General features: G+C 40.4%; 2 protein-coding genes across 5 annotated transcripts in view; one reads left to right on the forward strand and one right to left on the reverse strand.

The window, feature by feature from the left end:
* Window positions 1-214: 214 nt before the first annotated feature.
* The window catches only part of LOC145971954 (uncharacterized), a 35613-nt gene continuing 11775 nt past the window's right edge, over window positions 215-24052 (reverse strand). For 3 of the 4 annotated variants that reach the window (XM_083100073.1, XM_083100071.1, XM_083100069.1), the window contains one exon: window positions 215-508. In XM_083100073.1, the coding sequence (XP_082956199.1) occupies window positions 234-508 (275 nt within the window). In that variant the 3' untranslated portion in view covers window positions 215-233. The remainder of the gene's footprint in view (window positions 509-24052) is intronic. The other variant, XM_083100070.1, reaches the window with a different exon arrangement.
* LOC145972568 (uncharacterized) lies at window positions 11217-12416 on the forward strand. Its single transcript, XM_083101309.1, has one exon. It carries the CDS (start codon window positions 11217-11219, stop codon window positions 12414-12416), a length of 1200 nt encoding a protein of 399 aa, XP_082957435.1.

Genomic DNA, 24052 nt, shown 5'->3' on the forward strand with positions numbered 1-24052 from the left:
TATTTTCTCAAAAATGTTATTATTTTACGATTATCTAGATAAAACGCTTTATAATCTTATCTCTTTCATTTAGCTAAATTTAAAACAAAAATATTTTACCTAATTGTAAGATATATTTACGAGATCATCTTTCATCTAGATGATTCCTATAGATTATATAAGCGACTAATGCGAAAGATAATACTGGTTGCGGATTATGATTTTATTTGTAATATTGTACAGCATCATTATCCTTATCCATTATTTTCTTCTTCTTGCAATAATTCATCAGGACAACAATAAAACACTAAGGATTTATCGTCGTGACTCACAGATGTATTGATGACTTCAACAAACCGTCGATTTGACAGATTTATCATAGACTTGAAGAACGTTTGCACGAATTTATCCGTCAATCTTTTAGATGTATCTGACTGCAGTAAGTGCACGCTGGACGAATATAATTTATCGGGATTCTCTTGTAAGATAAACTCATCATCTTGTTCTATATTTGCTAAGCAGGATGGATCTACCCATATAGTGTTCATAATTATGATACAATACATAATTATGTACATAAATATAAATTGTAACAATATATAATAATAATATCATATCGAATAAACCTATTTTTGGAGAAAATTTAATTCCATAGTGGTTACGTATTTAAACATTTGTAATTATTTATATATGACAAATATTATGTAAATATATAAACATGAATTTTTCTCTTTAACGATATATATATATATATATATATATATATATATATATATTGTGAATTATATTATATATATTAGGTGTATAACTAAGTTCCCGCCTCTTTTTACTTGAAAAATGCATTTATTTCAATAAGAAAATGAATTAATATATTAAGCAATATATAATCCATTGTTTTCTATGACTTTTTCCCATTTTTCTTGCAAAAGTTGGATTCCGCGACGATAGAACGACTTGCTTTTTGAAGCGATCCATTGATTGACCCATTTTTTGACTTCCTCGTAATTGGAGAAGTGTGTATTGATGAGCGCGTGTTGCATTGATCGAAAAAGGTGGTAATCCGATGGGGTCAAGTCTGGAGAATAGGCTGGATGCGGAAAACTTCGCATTCGAGTTCCAATAGTGTTTCTTTTACGATTCTTGCAATATGTGTGAGATCGCGCGTTGTCATGCAAAAGAATCACTTTACGTCGATTATTGGCCTTTTTCGCATCAATTCATTGTTCAATTGATATAATTGTTGGTAGCGGTCAGCCGTGACTGTTTCAGAAATCAATCGATGAGCTTCAGCTGCAATTTTATTTAAATAAAAAGTAGTAAAGAAGTACATGTCGAAAAAACAACTTATCACGTTCCATTTTAAATCGATTCAAAAAATATCTCTTTCACAAAAAATGAATCTTTGCGCAATTTTATTGACAAACGCCTAACTTTAATACATTTACAGCTGGAGCCATCTAATTATGAGCGGCAGGAACTTAGTTACACTCCTAATATATTGTGTGTGAATTATATAATATACAGGATGTATTAGAATTCGCGGATACGGAATGCACAGCGTGATAGTTTGTGCCAAAGTCAACTTTTTCTTTTGTCAAAATTGCGACTAAATATTATTTTTTTAATGAGAGCATTTTTAAGCTAACGAATAAGCGCTTTAGATTACGCATGAATCAAGGGCGGCACGCGCACAGTTTGCGCAGCGTTTGAGCATGTACGCTATTTTATTTTGCTAAGCTGCGTTCAGAAATCCTACTCGTCGGGTAGAGTAGAGTTGAACAGGGTAAAATATAAACTTTACCCAGAGTAACATCTAGTCATACGACTTTCCGAACATATAGTATAAATATGGCGGAGCATAAAGTTTGGCGAAATCTAATATTGTCTAATATTGTCTATTGTGCAATTATAAATTGTTGCAAATATTAAGAAATACTGTAATAGAAGTTGAAAATGAAAGTGATGATGACAATTTAGAAAAAATGTTTTTAAGTAGAAATATTGATCGGATACGAGGAAAGCAACAAAAACCTGCGCGTATAGCAGGTTACGTAGAAAATGTAATTCCTTGTTACACTACGCAACAATTTCGTCATCATTTTCGAATGAAACCTGATGTCTTCGAAATTTTAGAAAATCATCTAGGACGTTTATTATTTGATATGGAAAAATTCGAACGTCCAATGACACCTGTGCGCATACAACTGCTGTCAACAATTTGGCTTTTTAGTACGCCAGATTCCTTCAGTATATGATATTTTAAACTCTTAATTTTATACATTGTATGTTTAGTTATCGTAAGGACGGACAGGCGACAAAAGAATATAAAAGTCGAATAATTAAAAGTAACACGAGAAAAGAGAGACAAGAAATAAAGGAAAGCAAATTAATTCACACTTTATTAAAGGCATATATTATTAAAACGTAACTTATTTTTAGTATTTAATTATTAATACATCATTTGTGAATAACGCTAATTTTTTGTAATGATCAAAATAATGATATATAAACGCTTAAAATTAATCTTTGGTTATTTGTTAATATTGAAACGTAATCTGTGCAAGGAAGAATGAATTTATATCTCGAGTATCGTCGGTAAACTTAAACGATCGTTATCTATTCTTTAAAGTAAACATTCGTCACTTATTTGTCAACGTGAACTAGCGTCACTCCTCACTCTGACAGATACGATTCCTGCCGACTCGAACAAAGACGATATTTTACTTGAAGCCTTGCAGGAATGAAAGATTCCCGATTCGTCTTTAAGAGATATCTCGAGGAATGCTCGAGATCTCAAAGAGAACAAACGCAGATATCCCTTGAAAGTATTGATAATTACACAGAGTAATTCGATCTAGTGTCCGTCAGATCCGATAAAGAAGGACGAGCCTTGCTTTGAGAGAATGTCCCGTGACCTGCGGACGAACAGCACCTCAGATTTTTCGTAGGAAAATCTTCGTTCCGTAGAGAATAACTTTCCAGAGCTCTTTGAGATAATAGAACTTGTTTCAATTGAGAGAAGTATCCTCCGAGAAAATTCGAGAGTTTCCCTGTGCAGGGTTTTCCGAGAACACTGCTTGAGAATTCGCACTGTCAACAGATCCGAACGAACCAAAGAAAAAACCACAACGAACGACACACAAGTCAGACTCGCGATTCACACAGCCAGTGAAGAAGAAAAAAAGAAGAGAGAGAAGATTATATCAGAGAGAGATCGTCAGGAACTGAGAGCGCCCTTTTCCTACTTGCGGCCGAATTGTGAACTCGTTAGAAATCGGTCCCTTCCGGAGAAAGCGCGGATTTCAAACATACATATATATGTATATATAAGTAGTTGAACCTAAATGATGACAGATTTCTATTGTAGATCTGTGGCCTAAAGGCGCACAATTAACAGCTTGTAAAAAGAAATTTATTTGTCTCGGAGATGCTCATATGCCTGGTGTAGTAAGAGCTCTCGATGGTTCTTATATATACAGGGTGTCCCTGAGCACTCTATCACGCACTTGTGAGGACGTAGAGCGCAGTAAATTAAATAAAGAAGTCCTATTCCATGTAACGATTTTTGCAATAATAATAGAAATATTAATTATTAAAATCGGGCGAATGAGAGAAACGCTCGACCGCTCAAGTTATAGCACGGCCCATCGCGTCAGACATTGCCTGTCGGCGCGCGGCGAGGGGAGGGACAGCGCGCTGACGCAAGCGCTCCCGATATACGGAGAGGTGACAGGACGGCGTGGCCGCGTCCTGTCACCAATAACACCTCCTCGTGGGCACACCTTGTCGTGGTGAGGGGGCTCAGACCGAAAGGTGAAGCTAACGTGTCCAGTCCTGTCTAGCCGTTCTAGCCGTGTCAAGACGGGACGAATAATCCTCGCAGCATAGCCACGAGTCGACAATGGCTCCTATGTGGCAAGCGCGTCGGTGCGTCGGTGGACCGTGTCGACGGCCGTGCTTTAGGCGGAACATTCGCCTCTTTCGAGGTGGTGGGCCGGAACGTGCTTGTTGGGGCACTCCCGTGCCCGTCGGACTGGGAAGTCGCAAGTGGGACTTGCCTCACTCTGCCGACGAAAAACAGTCCACTCCCATCCTTTTCCTTCCCCCTACCCCCATTCCCTATCCCGACTGGTGGCCTATCTCTTCTCCGTTCGCCTCTTTCACACTTCGATGTGGAAGAGGAGAACAGGGGCCACCGAAGACCCACCGGGCCCTGCGTCTCTGAGGTCCTAGACCCGGAGATGACGGAACCGGGGGTTTTTACTAATCTTTCTTTTTCTTTTTCAGAGCCCCTTTCAGAGTCCCCTACACAGTATAGTCACGAGTCGGTGTCAGCTCTGCTGACCAAATGGCTCATATGTGGCAAGCGCCCTTTCGCGTTGGAGGAACGGTCGACGGCCGTGCTTTAGGCGGAACCTCCGCCTCATTCGAGGTGGTGGGCCGGCACGTGCTCGTCGATGCGTTCCCGTGCCCGTCGGGCCGTGAAATCGCGGACGGGGTTTACTCTGCTCCGTCGATGGAGCGGTCCACTCCTATCCTTTCTCCTTCCCCACTACCCCCATTCCACTCACACCGGTGGCCTATCTCCACTCCGTTCGCCTTTGTCACACTCCGGTGTGGAAGAGGGGAACAGGGGCTGCCGAAGACCCACTGGGCCCTGCGCCTCTGAGGTCCTGGACCCAGCGGCGACGGAACCGGGGGTTAACTAACCTTTCTTTTTCTTTTCAGGTACTTCGGGTTTCGACTGTTGCCGTCTGTGGCTTCGTCGATAGACGTCGTTAGATCGTCGTTGTCGTCGCGGTCGCTTTCGTCGCGGTCGGTCCCGTTGTTTTAGGTCTGAAGACTAAGGTGGAGTTAGGAACCGTGCCTAGGGTCTGCATGGTCGCGTAGACTTTAAATGTCGCGGTCGCGAACGGTCCGTCCCGGGATACCTGCCGTCCTCCCGGCGTATTTAGGCTTGGCGGCGTAATAGTGGCTCTACGTCGTTCGACCACCCCTTCCACCGTACTCGTGGGAACAAAATAAAGTGCATAAATTTTAAAACTTTAGATGTGGTGAGGAGGAGTGCCCGCCTGGCCGACCGCTTCCGGCCTGGCGCGGCCGCTAATAGGGAAGCGCGGGGTGTCTCCGTCGTTGGGTCGCGGGCTTGCTCGACCGCGTGCTCGGTGGCGGCCTCCGCCTCCTCGAGAGCGCCTCACTGAGCTGTGCGCGCACGGGCTCGAGACACAGTACGCGGCGGTGCACAGCCCCGGGATTACGGCCTTCCTGCCGTTAGAATTAATTTAGTCCGTTATTCGGTTACCGCGATTAGGACCGCGTCGGTAACGCTAGAGCGCTGTTTAGTCTCCGCAATTAGGCCCGCGTCGTTTACCCTCGAGCGTAATATAGGAACCGCCGAAGTAGCTAATGTGCAAACGCGTGCGATTAGATCCGCGCTTAGATTCGCCGCGTACGCGGACGACCTCGTGGTCGTCGTTACCGGGAATTCGCGTAGGGAATTAGAAACACAAGGTCAGCGCGTAGTTGATATTATAATGGACTGGTGTAGGTTCGCGAAGCTTCAGATTTCCGAGCGTAAAACTGAAGCCATTGTTTTAAAATCAGACGTGATCGCGCGAAACCCCATAGGCAGACGGGGAGGAGCACGACCGGATAGGAAACGAAAGACAAATACGAGAACCGTCGACTTTGGAAGTAGGCCGCCAATAATCAGAATCGGGAATTCGAAGATAGGCTTTAAAGAAACCGTTAGATATCTTAGCGTTCATATAGATAAAGGTCTAAAAGTTAGGTCGCACTGCGCGTATTTAAACAGCAAAGTCGGGTTGCTGTTCGATAAGTTAGGTAGGCTGGCTAAAGTTCATTGGGGCCTGCGATTTAGGGCACTCTCCACTATATACCGAGGCGTGTTCGCACCGACAGTGGCCTATGCTGCTGCGGAGTGGGCCGACCTGTGTACGGAGAGAGATGCTAGGATCTTAAAGGCCTTGCAGCGCCGAGTCTTAATTTCAACGATAGGCGCATACCGCACGGCCTCGTGGGAATCGCTCTGTGTCGTCGCGGGAGTGATTCCAGTCGATATCGTTTTGCAAGCATATGCCGCGCGTTATCATAATAGAAAAGAAGAGAACGCCAAGATCGGTAATTTAGAGATTCCCGCTAAAACTGATAGAAAGGACGCGATAGGAAAAATTAGAGACGAAGCGATAGACATGTGGCAGACTCGGTGGATTTCTTCCCACAAAGGTCGTACCACATTCGCTTTTTTCGAAAACGCGTGCACGACAGATTAGCTGCGCGGTTAGAAACGAATCATTATAGCACGCAGGTCCTCACTGGACACGGAGATTTTAGGGCTCGCTTAGCATCATTCAATCTAGTGTGCAGTGATGCGTGCATATGTAAGAGTGGAGTAGACACGGTGCAGCACTTCTTGCTGGACTGTCCATTCTTCGCGTAAAGAGAGGTTTTGCGTAGCGTCGTCCCAGAGGGCAATTGGCAATGGCCGGGAGTGGCACGCTTCCTCGTGTCAAATCCAGAGGCTTTTGCTGTGTTTGCCGATTTCTGCCGAGAATCCCTTTGGTTGAAGGGATGCGAAAGCGTAGAATAAAAATTAGGTAGGTCCATGGTTCATCCAGGGAGGTCGGAGCCCTTGGGCATAAAAGTGTGGCCCCGTAACCTTCTCGGGATAACCACATTTCTGAGCTGTGATCGCGTCGCGTAGATTAAGTTAGCTTGACTGCTAGGTAGGACTCTTCCTAACCTATTAGTCCCACTGTCTAAAGGCGATGAGGCCCTGAGGCCACTAGCCATATCCTACCCACCTATCCTAACCACATCCCATTCCATCCAAAACTCCGCCTGACAGGGTCAGAGCATGTATCCGGGCAGGATGCAAATGGACAGGCCTTCCCGTGGTTCCCCGTGTACACGGCCAGTGGGGGTGGAGCACTGAGTCGGACGCGAATGTGCGGATCGGCGGCTATAGGTGCTCCTGGGTGGCGTGGTAATGAGGCGCCCCATTGGTCTGTGACCGAACTGTCTATTCCCGCGATGAGGATCCCGCGGGCGCATCTGGATTTTTCCATCGCCCGGCTCAGGGCGGTTTCGATAGATGGTGGATGTAAAATGTGGCGTATGCCCGCAAGGGCGAGGAAGCACGAACCTTTGCCATCCGTGGTAACGGTTCACACATTAACTGTCACCAATAACATCGAAGGATGGGGGTATTTAAGTACCCCCAATGGAAGGGACTCCTCCCCTTAGGGAGGGATCTTGCGCGCACGGAAAGGGTCGCGAACGAATGCGCAAGCGATCCTGTGGCCCTCCCCAATGGTGCGCGATGGAGTTTTAGCGGGTAGTCGGGAACGTATTTTCCCGGAGTCCCGCAGAACTCTTGCCTTCCCAGGGCGAGGGTATGCGTCAAGGCATTTCCCCATGTAAAGAAAAAAAAAAAAGAGATAGCGCGCTGCTATCCGTGGTTACCGCCATCGCCATTTTCACGTTTCGCCGCGCGCCGACAGGAATTCAGTCAGCCATTGGCTGCTGTCTCGGTCTTGGGGGGCGAGGCGGCGAACTAAGAGTGCCTAATGGTGTGTGCGATGGGCGTCGAGCCCGTCTGAGGATGCACGCACATGGAGGGAGCGTCACGCTCGAATGAGAGCGGCGCGCTCCCTGCTCCTCCCTGTGGAGATGGGGGCGGTACCCGTACTCGAAGAGGTACGGAGTGCGGGATCAAAGCCGCAGCCTTTACTCTCTGTGGGGGGGTGCGGGGGTGGCGCACCCTGAGAATCGCGGTGAGTGTCAGGAGGGGTGTTTGTGCTTCCTTCTGCCGCTGCACCGCGCAGGAGAGGGCGGCCGTCCCCTGCCTCCTGCGGAGGGGGGGGGGCGTTTCCCGGTCCCGGTGCGGCCCGTGGGTGTGGGCGGCCGCGATCGTTGCCTCGGTAGTAGCCCACGTAAGTCTTGGGCGTCGCGGGGGCGATGACCCACGGCATCGCCCATGGTGAACCGTGTCGTCCTTGCAGTAGTGCGTACCTGGGGGGGGGGGGTTCCTTCGGCCGCGGTTACGTTTCTCCCCTCGGTGAGCGGCCGAGCCGGGGGTGTCGTGCCTATCCCCCTTCCGCGTAGGGAACGTTTGTCTCCTGAGGGGACAGAAGGCGGGCGCGCTCTCTGGGTGCGAGGGGTGTGTTTGGAGGAGGGGGCTTTGTCCCCCCTTCCATTCATTCCCATTCGCGGGGGGTTGCGGGGTCCCGTGTGGGACGCGGGGCCCCCCTTTATGCAACCCCAAGGGTTGGAGGTGGCAGAGTTAAGTGACTCGCTCTGCCACCTGTTGGGGAGAACATCGGCCCCAACTCGGAGGGGACCCCTCTCTTTTGGCGAAGAGAGGGGTCTCGCGTGCCTTGGGGGGGTCACGGACGAATGCGCAAGCGATCCCGTGGCCCCCTCCACTGTGCGTAAGGAGACAACCATGGGGTTTTAGCGGGTAGTCGGGAGGTAAAACTCCCGGAGTCCCGCATACCCCCCGTCAATTCCCAGATTGGCAGGGGGATGCGTAAATGCATTTCCCCATGTAAAAAATAAAAAAAAGGCAATGTCTGACACGGTGGGCCGTGCTATAGCTCGAACGGTCAAGCGCTTCTCTCATTCGTCCAATTTTAATAATTAATATTTCTATTATTATAAAATTACACAAAGTTAAACGCTCCCCAAAATTAACAAATTAAAATGAATAATAAGAGGCAATAAGGAGCCAACGCGGTTGTAGGGCGTGAAAACAAATTTTTTCTCCAAACAGTCAATTGAAACGATCTTTCTTCTAGGATAGTTGGCAGAGAGATTCGCGCAGTAATATAGTGTATAAAATTAACTGCATGGACTGCGACGCTTCTTACGTGGGACAAACTGGACGCTTGTTGAAAACGAGAATCAAAGAACATAGAAGGAATCTTACGTCCGTCATCGCGGAACATAGCGCTTAATCACACTTTTGATTTTGATAAGGTTGACATTTTGGATGAGGAAATGTTTTTAGGTAAAAGACTAATATCTGAAATGATTTATATCAAGCGCCAGAGGAATGCGTTGAACCTCCAAAGCGATACTTTAAAGTTGAACACATCGTGTCTGTCGATTATTGAAAACATATCTAAGATTTAATGGGCTGATGTTTGCCCTCCATGTACACGGATTGTTTTTGTTCGACCACAGTTTGATATCGCTTTCCGTTGTTGTTTGAATTTTCGACTTAGTTGATTGTTTGCGTGCTGGGTGTTCGTTTCGTCTCTGCCGGTCTTCTCGTTGTCCGAGTGAGTAGCCCTTGACTGTTGTCAATCAATTTTTATTGCAAATATATGACTCCGTTATGTTTACTTTGTCAGTGCATCGCTCCTCGCGCTTTTTACCGTTGAGAGTGCTGCTTGCATCGGTCTTTTTCGGGTGGATCGACTTGGATGAGATAGCGTTCACTCCTATAGACTATGTATGTATGTGATTATGCTTTTTTTCTCTTTTGTATTTTTTACTGACACCGTATCCTTTTTACTGTCTTAATTGGCATTTTTTGATTGTATTAGAATCACTGAAGATGGCTCGAAATGAGGCCGAAACGTATGAAATAAAGAAGAAAGATCGTTTCAATTGACTGTTTGGAGAAAAAATTTGTTTTCACGCCCTACAACCGCGTTGGCTCCTTATTGCCTCTTATTATTCATTTTAATTTGTTAATTTTGGGGAGCGTTTAACTTTGTGTAATTTTATGTTAATATTGCGCTGGCTGAAAATATGCGTTTTTCAACCTTTTTTCAATTTGTTAGCTTTTATTTCGGTTTTAGGACTGTATCTTATTTAAAGAAATGGGTTTGGATTAATAAGCGGTTGTCTAGATTAAATTTGCGTATTATATTTTTGAGGAAGTGCATTAGTCACAATGTAACACCACAACATCTGAGTTTTTGTAACCGTTATCATAATGAATTACACCATTCCGTGTCACGCAGGCGACATGTTAATTTAAGGTCTAGGTTCGTTACAGATATATTGAAGAACGAAATTAAGGATTCGTACAGACACATTCGAGCATTGCGCCGCGAGATGTTTGTTGTTGTTCGACTTATATCTAACAATTTACCGATATCTATCTGTAATAATTTTTTTGTTAAACAGAGTAGGTCCCAGCGTGCTTTCTATCTCTATGTAAGTTCGAAACTAGACAAGAAGTTTAAATGGTTGTTAAATAAACAACTGAAAGAGACACTGAAAGATATTCGTCCGATTCGTTATTTTTACATGCATCCGAATTATAAATCTGCAGTTGTAACGCATCCAGTTAGTCAATCTTCAGCAATATGTAATAATGTGAATTTTTCCTTCAATCCCCTACCCTCCCCCTCGTCTATTTGTATCAACCTTGATCCTTCATCTTTCTCGCCACGTGTTTCTCCGATCTTGGAATTAAGAGACGAATAGTTTGTTAATTTATCTTCGGCGCCCATACCCCATGATGTGAAACTTTTACTACAACTTGGAGAGAAATTTTGTTTACCGGTGGTTGACAAGGAAAGAACGACTGTCGAATTACTGAAAAATGTGGAGTATAACATCAACAGGCTGCCCACAGAGATTCGTACGACGTTGAGAAACAGATCTTTCCCTATTATAAGTACCTTTTATAATTCCTTTTCAAAAAAGTCTCCTGTTGATGAAATTATTTTGAGTTCTTTGAATGCTGTAAAAAAATTCACAAAGGAGAATCCTGACATTTTGTTCACGAGAGTCGATAAAGGCAATATAACGGTCGCGTTGGATAAGGACGACTATCTTTCTAATATGTCTATTTTGTTAGCAGACAAAAGCACGTATAGAGTAGTAAATAAGAACCCGATTAATAAGGTGATTAGCAGTTTGCATGATTTGTTAGTGAGATGGAGAGCTCGTGATTACATCTCTGTTGCGAGATATAGAGCGTTAAATTGTACAGATGGCGTTTTACCGAGGGCCTATGGGCTGCCGAAAATTCATAAGAAAAATAATCCGTTATTATAGTCTCATCTAAGAACACGCCTCTTTATGGTCTCGCCAAATTTTTACATGACATTATTTACAAATCTATTCCGAGACCTGATAGCCAAATTATCAATAGCGCGCAAGTTGTCGATAGACTCAAGGGTAGATATGTCGATGGTGATGTAAAATTGATTTCACTGGATGTCGTCTCTCTATTCACCAACGTACCGTTAGATATGGCCTTGGACAGTCTTTGTGTCAGATGGGACTATATAGTAGGGAATTGCCAGATACCTCGCGATGAGTTCTTAATGGCAGTTCGCCTCATTTTGAACTCTACATTTTTTATGTTTAACGATGTTTGCTATCAACAAACATTTGGCACGCTCATGGGCTCTCCTCTTTCCCCGATCATCGCGGAGATCACGCTCCAAGATTTAGAAGCTAGGGCGATCGCGACTCTTGATGTGGATCTTCCATTTTATTTCAGATACGTTGACGATATTGTGTTAGCGGCTCCCCCCTCGATGCTTAATACTATTATGAACACGTTCAATTCGTTCCACACTAGGCTGCAGTTTACTATTGAGGAGAGTGTCGACAACCGTTTGAATTTTCTTGACATCACAATCATTTTAGAAAATGGATTTATCGAATTTAATTGGTTTCATAAACCGACTTTTTCCGGAAGATACCTCCACTTTGAGTCGCGACACCCCCTTTGCCAGAAGAAGGGTACGATAATCGGCTTAACGGATAAAGTTTTCTGGCTTTCTCATCCAAGATTCCATAAAGAAAATTTTGAATTTGTCATTAACATTCTTTTGAACAATGGATATCCGCTCTCTTTTATTTTTCACACTATTGCTGACCGGCTTAATATTCTGTTTCACAGATTCAGTGACAAATGTAATAACATTCTGACGGACTTTGAGATCGGGACAGATGTTGTTAATGGGAGAAGCAGAATTACATATTTTAATGTCCCATATGTGAGGAACATATCGGAGCGTTTTCGACATTGCGTCAGGAATCTTAATGTTAGGCTCTCTTACACGGGAATCAATAACTTACGCCGATTTATTAGGGTCGGTAAGGATAGTTTGCAGAGAGATTCGCGCAGTAATATAGTGTATAAAATTAACTGCATGGACTGCGACGCTTCTTACGTGGGACAAACTGGACGCTTGTTGAAAACGAGAATCAAAGAACATAGAAGGAATCTTACGTCCGTCATCGCGGAACATAGAGCGCTTAATCACACTTTTGATTTTGATAAGGTTGACATTTTGGATGAGGAAATGTTTTTAGGTAAAAGACTAATATCTGAAATGATTTATATCAAGCGCCAGAGGAATGCGTTGAACCTCCAAAGCGATACTTTAAAGTTGAACACATCGTGTCTGTCGATTATTGAAAACATATCTAAGATTTAATGGGCTGATGTTTGCCCTCCATGTACACGGATTGTTTTTGTTCGACCACAGTTTGATATCGCTTTCCGTTGTTGTTTGAATTTTCGACTTAGTCGATTGTTTGCGTGCTGGGTGTTCGTTTCGTCTCTGCCGGTCTTCTCGTTGTCCGAGTGAGTAGCCCTTGACTGTTGTCAATCAATTTTTATTACAAATATATGACTCCGTTATGTTTACTTTGTCAGTGCATCGCTCCTCGCGCTTTTTACCGTTGAGAGTGCTGCTTGCATCGGTCTTTTTCGGGTGAATCGACTTGGATGAGATAGCGTTCACTCCTATAGACTATGTATGTATGTGATTATGCTTTTTTTCTCTTTTGTATTTTTTACTGACACCGCATCCTTTTTACTGTCTTAATTGGCATTTTTTGATTGTATTAGAATCACTGAAGATGGCTCGAAATGAGGCCGAAACGTATGAAATAAAGAAGAAAGATCGTTTCAATTGACTGTTTGGAGAAAAAATTTGTTTTCACGCCCTACAACCGCGTTGGCTCCTTATTGCCTCTTATTATTCATTTTAATTTCTATTATTATTGCAAAAATCGTTATATGGAATAGGACTTCTTTATTTGATTTACTGCGCTCTACCTCCTCACAAGTGCGTGATGGAGTGCTCAGGGACACCTTGTGTATAAAGAAACCAAATCTTCAGGTATCTTTTCCTCTTTTTAATATTTGTTTCAGATTTTATCTTCTTTGATGAATTATGTTGTATCTGATGATATTTTATTGTAGGAAGATGCTATTTATAGCGCGCGGTGGTAGTCGCTCTATCACCGTTCGTAAATTCGCCGAGTGAAGGATCCGCCGAAATGATGACAGTGTTGTGCTCTATGTACAGAGTTTATTATGACAGAGTTGTATATACATTGTTTACAGGTTCTCTTTGGTCCTGAAAAGGACCATTTATTATTCGTGTGCAGCCGCTCTCGATAAGTGATAGGAGGGGCCGCCTTGGTAATTTTCTGGATCCCTAGGCAGTTATTGTTGGGATCCTCGATGCCTTTGATCGCCTCTATCTGCGTAGCTGCGGTCTTTGTGGTGGCTTTCCAGTCGGAGTCCGATTGGGTGCCTTGCTCGGAGGTAATGCTGCAAACCTGTGTGCCTCTGTGTACTCGGCTGTCTGGGTACTCCTGGTGATCCCAGATCGAGGTGAAGGCGGCAGTGGTGACAATGCCTCTGGCACTGACCACGGTCCCGTGGGAGAGGTGTATCGCCTTATGCGGATGTCCCACACTTCCAGGAGTTGCCGAGGAAGTCGAGTCAATCGTGGTTCCAAGGTGATTGGCTGTAATTTCCAGAGCAGGACCTCCAACGAAACTCGTGGTGTGGTAGCCGGAAATTGATGCCTGGCTGGTGCAGCGTCCTTGTCCCACGGCTGCCTGATTGGCCCAGGTGATCGGAGCGTAGTCAGTGGCCGTGGCAGGCGGCTTCGAATTTTGCAAGATCCGAAAATCTTGCTGACAAAATAGTGTGAGGAGTTGTGAGCTCCTCTACTAGAAAGTTATCTGTCTTGGCTTTTGACTGTAAGCGAACACACTTATTGTCGGTTGAGCCGTGACTCGATGGCTTGGTGCTGCGTGCGGTTTTATATATCTTTCCTGCGATTTCCCACTCACGAGAAGTCGATCGTCCGTTTTGCCATCTAGTGGCGAGGCGTAAAGCTCGTGGGGGAATCCCCTAGTGCGTCGCGACAATCTCGGGTAGCGTGTGTGGCGCGTGGCCTATCGGCAGGTGCTTGCTACTGTATGTGGCGTGTGGTTAACCGCCACACTATTCATTATGTGTGCGTTAACCACCACACTATTCATAAGTGCAGAAAACTACAATACGCTGTGGTTCTTCAAGCAATCTGTGATGCAGATTTATTTTTCATAGATTGCTTTACGAGTTACCCAGGATCAGTAGGGGACTATCGAATTTTCCGCAATTCAGATTTATATAAGGAAGTTCAAAGAGATCTTCCTGCTTTTTTTCTTGATGGAGAATTCATTGTTAGTGATAAGGCATATCCTGTTTTGACTTGGTGCATTCCCGCTTTTCGAGATAATGGGCGTCTTACACAAGTAAGTCTAAAAAAATAACTTTATAAGACATGTTCTATCATAAATATCTAGAACAATATTCTTTTTGCTCTTTTATTAATATAATGGGTTGTTTGTTTTAGGAGCAGAAGACTTTTAATAAGATAATATCACAAAAACGACAAGTTATAGAAAGAGCATTCGCTCTTTTAAAGGGAAGGTTCAGATAAGGTTCAGGTTCGGTTAAAGTTTCTCAATATGTCTCGTAGACTTAATACCATTCTTTATCATAGCAGCGTGTGTCCTTCACAACATATGTCTAGAAGGCATTAATGATGATGTGGAGGACTTTATACAAGAGGGAATTATTAATGAAGAGGGAACAGAATTACAAGAGGAAGTACATTACGAAGAAAATGAAGAGTATAATGTTGAAGAAGCTGTATTTGCCAGTGGTGAAATTAAGCGAAACTATTTGTGTTTGCGAGTTGCTGGAAGACTGTAACCTGCATTGTTTAATCCTTTTGTACCTCCGGCTTTCCCAAAAGAGATGTATTTCATATGAAGACAGTTTTATAGGTGTTTGGGGGTGCTGATTCCAAATTTACCATCAAAATTTAAATTCAAAATGGCAGATCCAAGATGGCGACTATAAAAGGCTTAAATATCAATATATTTAAAATATAAGCTTAGATCTAGAAATTTCATTTTTTTAAATGTATATTATGTTTTTTCCTGAATATGCACACACACATTCAATTCGTAGCATTGTTATACACTTTTTTTTGCAAGCCGCTCATCTGCCGCGAGATTTGAATGCCCGTCGCACGCGTCGTCCTATTTTGATTACACATATAAAGTATTACAATATTTATCATAATAAAGTTGTAATCACATTTAAATAAAACTTTAAGTTTATAATTAGCGCATAAATTCTACGATTTCTCGATTAATACACAATTAATCTTCATTCTCTAAAAGTTTGATTTTTTGCAAAGTTTAAATTATATTTTATTGTAAACATTACATTTCAAAGTGCGCGATTTTTTTACATGTAGCTTGAATTTTCTTCTTTAAAACAAGCCAAGGTAAAAGTCGATAGGATTATTTGTTTAAAAGTTATGACTCTTTTCGTAGGTGGGACATATGTATATGTCCCGGAGGACATACATGTCCCACCTACGAAAAAAGTCATAACTTTTAAACAAATAATCCTATCGACTTTCACCTTGGCTTGTTTTAAAAAAGAAAGTTCAAGCTACATGTAAAAAAATCGCGCACTTTGAAATGTAATGTTTACAATAAAATATAATTATTTAAACTTTGCAAAAAATCAAACTTTTAGAGAATGAAGATGTCCCGGAAGACATATATGTCCCACCTACGAAAAAACTTTTTTCGCACGTACGAAAGGGTTAAGAAGAAGTAAATGTTATATAATGTATGTAAATGACATATAATAGTATTATAAGTATAATAATATAAGAAATGTAGTTCTAATAGTATAATAAATATAAGAAATATATATAAGACTGTAGGAATAAGGAAGATATATATATATATATATATATATATATATATATATATATATACAGGGTGACCCATTTTAACTTAGGCAGCCAAATAACTCGAAAAATAAGCAAGATAGAGAAAAATGTTTTAGACAAAAGTTGTATGGTTTCGAGGGGGCCATAAGATTGTATCATTGGTTTGACCTTGAAGAGTCATTTGAAGGTCACGTGAAGGTCACTTCAATTTTTTTAAATGGAATACCCTATATATTTTTGTACATTCTTGTAGCTTATTTCGAGAGCTTTCCAAAACACTATAATTAAGTACCTTTCCGTTAAGTACTTTTTGAGTTATGATGCTTGAAATAATTTCTTAATTTTACATAAACCGTAAAATATCTTGTAAAATATTCATTTTTCGATTATCTTACCTTAATACTTTTATGTACAAAATAATGAGAGGAATCAATTGGTGTAAAGAAAACACATAGTTGTTTTTAAGAAAAAATATGGAATTGTTAATTGCAAATTACATATTTTTTCTTCGAAACAACTATGTGTTTTCTTTACACCAATTGATTCCTCTCATTATTTTGTACATAAAACTATTAAGGTAAGGTAATCGAAAAATGAATATTTTACAAGATATTTTACGGTTTATGTAAAATTAAGAAATTATTTCAAGCCTCATAACTCAAAAAGTACTTAACGAAAATGTACTTAATTATAGTGTTTTGGAAAGCTCTCGAGATGAGCTACAAGAATGTACAAAAATATATAGGATGTTCCATTTAAAAAAATTGAAGTGACCTTCACGTGACCTTCAAATGACTCTTCAAGGTCAAACCAATGATACCATCTTATGGCCCCCTCGAAACCATACAACTTTTGTCTAAAACATTTTTCTCTATCTTGCTTATTTTTCGAGTTATTTGGCTGCCTAAGTTAAAATGGGTCACCCTGTATATATCTTATATATATATACCCAGATAGCAAAGTCTGTAGAAAGCATATCATGCCAAGTGTCTGCTATCAACTAATGTTAGCAAAACGGCTACAAATTTGGTACTGAAGCTGTTATTACCAATTAAGTTGACAAATTGATGTCAAAAATCGAACAGAGTCTGCCCACAGAATCTGACGCAGATTGGTGGCAGAAACCAAGCAGAATCTGCTAACATGACTTGATATCAGATTGTCGGCAAAAATCAAGCAGAATCTGCGTGCGCGTAATTTGACTGCAGATTGACAGCAGAAGTGGAACAGGGTTTACATGCGTGATCTGATGGCAAATTGGCAACAATCTGCATTTGATTCGATAGTTCCTTCGCTTACCGCTATGTGATGTATTTTCTCGCAATCAAATTTCTGTCAGAAATATATATAAAGTCGCTATTATTAATAAAAGATCAAAAATATAGTAACTATATCTATCACTTTAATTTCTGATATGTGATACAAGCAGATAAGATTCAGAATATTAAACTGATTGGAATCAATAGGATAAATGGAAAATTATTCATTTACTGCCTATTTGAAGCATAAAGGAAGAATTTAATTCTAAATAAATTATATCTCAAGTTTTGTAAGTTAAATTTAATTATTTTCACCATTTACTTTATTATTAATTTAATTAAATTGAGTCCTTTACTATGTGAGATATAACTACGATATAACATATTACATATTATATGTTGTATTAGAAGAAAATTAACCGATAACTCGCTGATAATAGTCTTATTTAACATTTGTAGTAATTAATTTTATTGTATTTATATTACTTATTTATATGAATGACCAGAAGCTGCAGATTCTGCTCGGGATCTGCTGCCAATCTGCCGTCAGATTACGCGCGCGCAGATTCTGCTCGGTTTCTGCCGACAATTTGACATCAAGTTGTTAGCAGATCCTGCTCGGTTTTTGCTAATAATCTGCTGTCAGATTCTGTGAGCAGGTTTTGCTAGCAAATCGTGAGCCTATTGCGGACATAACGGATGCCAATCTGCTAGCAACTTTTGTGGAAATCTGTCGCCAATCTGCTGGCAAATTGCGCGCATTTTGCTTACCGGGTATATACAGGGCGATCCTGAAAAACGTTATGTCTTTAAAATGACGTATTCCTGACACCATTCTAAGACAATTTTTCCTTTACCAAAATTTGATTTGAAGCGTAGTTTTTGAATTATGAGCAAAAATAGTAAATCACGCGTCGGGTACAGAAGGCAGGCAGGAGCGGCGCGGCGTGCCGCGAGCGCGGGCGCAGCTGACCGCCCGACGGGTGATTATCACCGCATGAGTCGCTAACTATTTTATCTTATAACATAAAATTATGCTTTAAATAAAATTTTGGTAAAGAAGAAAATGTCTTAGAATTACGTCAGAAATACGTGTTCCTTAAAATAACGTTATTTTAATAATGAAAAGTTGTTCCGGATCGCCGGCCGTCCGACGTTGCAATCAGCTGATTGCTACACGCGATGTGTGTATGGCGGAGTGTGAGCGTAAGAGAGAGAGAGAAAGAGAGAGAGAGGGAGGGTAGGAGGGACAGACATTCATACACACGCACGCACTTTTTTTCTCGCTCTCTTTCTCTCTTTTACGCAACACTCATACACTCTCTCATTCAGTCTCTCACTCACACTCTCTCGGTCACTCACTCACTCACTCACCTGCTTACTCACTTGCTCACTCACCTTGTAGCAGCGTAGCGAATCTTCATGCTATGTATTGTTGTTATCTGCTGCACGGTTATGATTGCTAGAGATGCGCGACACATCGAAATTTTTTCGATTATTAGTCTCACACTCGATTGACACAATACAGATTACACGATAACGAGTTTACTGTTTATTCACTCACTATTGATTTATCGATACCAAAAATTACTTTCAAAGAAACGCGAATGCAAACAGCACATGACTCGACGCGAAGCGACGGACCGCGGAGACTGCGCGACCACAAGAGTTATGTTGCCAGAAACGCGACACGCGACATCTAACAAACGACTTGTGCGTGGCGCGTGATTGACGCGAGATAAGACGAACGATCGGCTAAAACCTTCGCATTGCGAATGCGGTAGAAAACATGAAACGTATAATGACATACTTAAAAAATTAATTATTTATTATAAATAATAACTATTTCTAATTATAATAAATAATTATTATTTTAAAAAGCATGTGTTGTACGTTATTACGTTTTCGAAATTATTGCATTCACGATGCGAAGATTTAAGTCAATCGCAAGAATAATGTAATTAAAATTACATTTGGAAAAATTTATTTTTATTCTGCTCACAATGAAATGTTCCAACGTGAAAATGTATTGGTCGCTCTGAAAAGAGCGGATTGACTAAAAAAAATTTTAAAGCAGATGCTCAAAATGCCCGCCATCCATCCTAATGCAAGCTCTCATGCGTTTTAATAAGTTTCTTTCGACGTTTTCCATTATTTCTTTGTCAATATTCCAAATAGCGAATCGTAATCTTGTCTCCAGATCTTCAATATCTTCGGGAAGCGTTTTATAAATTACTTCCTTGCAGTATCCCCATAAGAAAAAATCTAGAGGATTGAGATCCGGAGATCTTGCGGGCCAACGTATCGGGCCGTACCGACCCATCCAGCGTCCGGGAAAATTCTCGTTTAAGTAATTCGTAACGATCCTGGCGTTGTGTGGCCCAGCACCGTCTTGTTGGAAGATAATATCGTTTCTTTCAAATAATGGCACATCTTCTAAGAAATGTGGTAGATTTTCTGTTAATAAATCGACGTAGGTTCTTCCAGTTAAAATATCTGGAAGAATAACTGGACCAAGTATTTCAGTGCCCATTATTCCAGCCCATACATTAATCTTCCAACGAGTTTGAAAATTTCGAAATCGCGTGACTCTGGGATTTTCTTCGCTCCAAAAGTGCATATTATGCACATTAAAAATTCCTTCTTGTGTGAATAGCGATTCATCGCTGAATATCACACGAGAGGAATATCTGGGATCTCGATCGACGTTTCGCAGAAAATTTTCGCAAAACGATTTATTAACAGAAAATCTACCACATTTCTTAGAAGATGTGCCATTATTTGAAAGAAACGATATTATCTTCCAACAAAACGGTGCTGGGCCACACAACGCCAGGATCGTTACGAATTAATTAATCGAGAATTTTCCCGGACGCTGGATGGGTCGGTACGGCCCGATACGTTGGCCCGCAAGATCTCCGGATCTCAATCCTCTAGATTTTTTCTTATGGGAATACTGCAAGGAAGTAATTTATAAAACGCTTCCCGAAGATATTGAAGATCTGGAGACAAGATTACGATTCTCTATTTGGAATATTGACGAAGAAATAATGGAAAACGTCGAAAGAAACTTATTAAAACGCATGAGAGCTTGCATTAGGATGGATGGCGGGCATTTTGAGCATCTGCTTTAAAATTTTTTTTAGTCAATCCGCTCTTTTCAGAGCGACCAATACATTTTCACGTTGGAACATTTCATTGTGAGCAGAATAAAAATAAATTTTTCCAAATGTAATTTTAATTACATTATTCTTGCGATTGACTTAAATCTTCGCATCGTGAATGCAATAATTTCGAAAACGTAATAACGTACAACAAATGCTTTTTAAAATAATAATTATTTATTATAATTAGAAATAGTTATTATTTATAATAAATAATTAATTTTTTAAGTATGTCATTATACGTTTCATGTTTTCTACCGCATTCGCAATGCGAAGGTTTTAGCCGATCGTTCGTCTTATCTCGCGTCAATCACGCGCCACGCACAAGTCGTTTGTTAGATGTCGCGTGTCGCGTTTCTGGCAACATAACTCTTGTGGTCGCGCAGTCTCCGCGGTCCGTCGCTTCGCGTCGAGTCATGTGCTGTTTGCATTCGCGTTTCTTTGAAAGTAATTTTTGGTATCGATAAATCAATAGTGAGTGAATAAACAGTAAACTCGTTATCGTGTAATCTGTATTGTGTCAATCGAGTGTGAGACTAATAATCGAAAAAATTTCGATGTGTCGCGCATCTCTAGCAATCATAACCGTGCAGCAGATAACAACAATACATAGCATGAAGATTCGCTACGCTGCTACAAGGTGAGTGAGCAAGTGAGTAAGCAGGTGAGTGAGTGAGTGAGTGACCGAGAGAGTGTGAGTGAGAGACTGAATGAGAGAGTGTATGAGTGTTGCGTAAAAGAGAGAAAGAGAGCGAGAAAAAAAGTGCGTGCGTGTGTATGAATGTCTGTCCCTCCTACCCTCCCTCTCTCTCTCTTTCTCTCTCTCTCTTACGCTCACACTCCGCCATACACACATCGCGTGTAGCAATCAGCTGATTGCAAAGTCGGACGGCCGGCGATCCGGAACAACTTTTCATTATTAAAATAACGTTATTTTAAGGAACACGTATTTCTGACGTAATTCTAAGACATTTTCTTCTTTACCAAAATTTTATTTAAAGCATAATTTTATGTTATAAGATAAAATAGTTAGCGACTCATGCGGTGATAATCACCCGTCGGGCGGTCAGCTGCGCCCGCGCTCGCGGCACGCCGCGCCGCTCCTGCCTGCCTTCTGTACCCGACGCGTGATTTACTAACTATTTTTGCTCATAATTCAAAAACTACGCTTCAAATCAAATTTTGGTAAAGGAAAAATTGTCTTAGAATGGTGTCAGGAATACGTCATTTTAAAGACATAACGTTTTTCAGGATCGCCCTGTATACAGGGTGTCCCAAAAGTCCCGATACGGTCGAATATTTCATAAACTATGCACTTTAGAAAGAAATATTTCAGACAAAAGTTGTGTAGCTTGAAGGGGGCCATAAGATGGTGACAATGATTTGACCTTGGAGAGTCATTTGAAGGTCACGTGATGGTCACCGTCAATTTCTTAAATGGAACCCTCTATTTTTTATTACATATTCTTATAGCTTATCTCGAGGACTTTCCAAAACACTATAATAAAATATTTTTCCCTTAAGTACTTTTTGAGTTATAAGGCTTGAAATCATTTCTTAATTTTACATAAACCGTAAAATATCTTGTAAAATATTCATTTTTCGATTATCTTACCTTAATACTTTTACGTACAAAATAATGAGAGGAATCAATTGGTGTAAAGAAAACACATAGTTGTTTTTAAGAAAAAATATGGAATTGTTAATTGCAAATTACATATTTTTTCTTCGAAACAACTATGTGTTTTCTTTACACCAATTGATTCCTCTCATTATTTTGTACATAAAACTATTAAGGTAAGGTAATCGAAAAATGAATATTTTACAAGATATTTTACGGTTTATGTAAAATTAAGAAATTATTTCAAGCCTCATAACTCAAAAAGTACTTAACGAAAATGTACTTAATTATAGTGTTTTGGAAAGCTCTCGAGATAAGCTACAAGTGTGTGCGAAAATATATAGGGTTTTCCTTTTAAAAAAATTGAAGTGACCTTTACGTGACCTTCAAATGACTCTTCAGTGTCAAACCAATATACCATCTTATGGCCCCCTCGAAACCATAAAACTTTTGTCTGAAACATTTTTCTCTAAAATGCTTTGTTTCCGAAATAATTGCGTGCGTTAATTAAAATGGCTCACCCTGTATAAGATAAACTATATAAATCTATATAAGTAACTTTTGTATAAAACAAGAATTATTCATCCTTGATGAAGGATAGCAAACATAAAAAAACTTTTTATGAAATTAAACTACATTATGTGATAAATCACAAATAATTATAGCAAGTAAATTAAAGGCAAACAACAAATTTATAATTTATCGATCAGTTTTTCCATTTGAACTTCATATGAATCAATAGCTTTAGTAAAGATATTTAACATTTCTTGATGTCGTTTCTCTCGAGCAATTTCTCTTGCACTGGAATCCTCTTTAAATGCCGATAACCATAAAAGAGTATCTCTTTCAAGTTTAGTTTTTTTCTTTTTTTTGATAGGTCCATATTTTAAATTTTCATCAGAGTCTGATTCAATATCTGGAAAATTTTTGCAATTGCGAGAAAATGCAACGATTATTGGTTCAACACTTGGATTCTTTTTAAAAATTTCATCGAGTTCATCATAAAACTTGCATGTTATTTTTATTGCATCACTACTTTTATCTCCCATATTATCTTTCACTTTCATATATACTTTACTTCATATATGCTTGTAGATTTTTCCACTTATCTTCAGCTTGTTTCCATGTATATTTAGCGAAACCTACATTTTCTATTTCTTTAACTATATTTTTCCACACTTCTTCATTTCTAATAGTTGTAAAATTAGACGAATTTTTTTGCCATTGATTAATCAAAAAGAGTGTAGCATCCTTGGACCATCTTTCGGTCTTTGCACCTGAATGATTTGGACTCTTACTTGTATCTGCAACATGTGATGAATCAGTAAGATTCGAAGAATCCGTTTCGAATGAAGATGTAGAAACAATTCCCAGTAATATAAGATTATCTTCTGTAGTTTCATATGCACAGATTGAACCATCCCAGATAGCACAGGATGTCCTATGGACATCCATTTTATGTCCATTTTATATCCGCACGTCCATGGACATGAAATGGACGTCCATCGTACGTCTGATTCCAGACATCCGTTAACGGCCAATATTTGGACGTCCATATGATGTCCGGTCTTGGACGTCAAAGTTTTGCGCGAGCACACAAGGATGTGTTAGTTCGTTCGTTTACCGCTACGCGACGTGCGATGCGCTATCATTCTCGTATTTAAGTTTTAGTTAGGAGAATTATATAAAGTTTGCAAAGAGTAACAAATAACATTAAAGATATACTGTTCAATTTAATTTCTGATCTCAATGCTTCAGATATTGTTGATTTTATAAGTCGAACAAGTAAATGTCCGGCGCATAAACGAAAATAATTCATTATCTATTTAATATGTAAAGTGCAATACGCAATAAATATAAATAAAATAAATATAAATAAATATAAATAAAATATAAATAAAATAAATATAAATAAATATAAATATAAATAAAATTTTTATATGAAATTTTTATGTAAAATTTTATATAAAATAGATAAATTAT

The sequence above is a fragment of the Camponotus vicinus genome, unplaced genomic scaffold, assembly GCF_025532165.1.
Source record: "Camponotus vicinus isolate PSW18456_S1 unplaced genomic scaffold, iyCamVici1.0 SCAF_5, whole genome shotgun sequence".
Lineage (NCBI taxonomy): Eukaryota > Metazoa > Arthropoda > Insecta > Hymenoptera > Formicidae > Camponotus > Camponotus vicinus.

Bases quoted from the DNA above. Each gene is read 5' to 3' on its own strand.
- LOC145972568 (XM_083101309.1), top strand. From the start codon at position 11,217: ATGGCCTTGGACAGTCTTTGTGTCAGATGGGACTATATAGTAGGGAAT.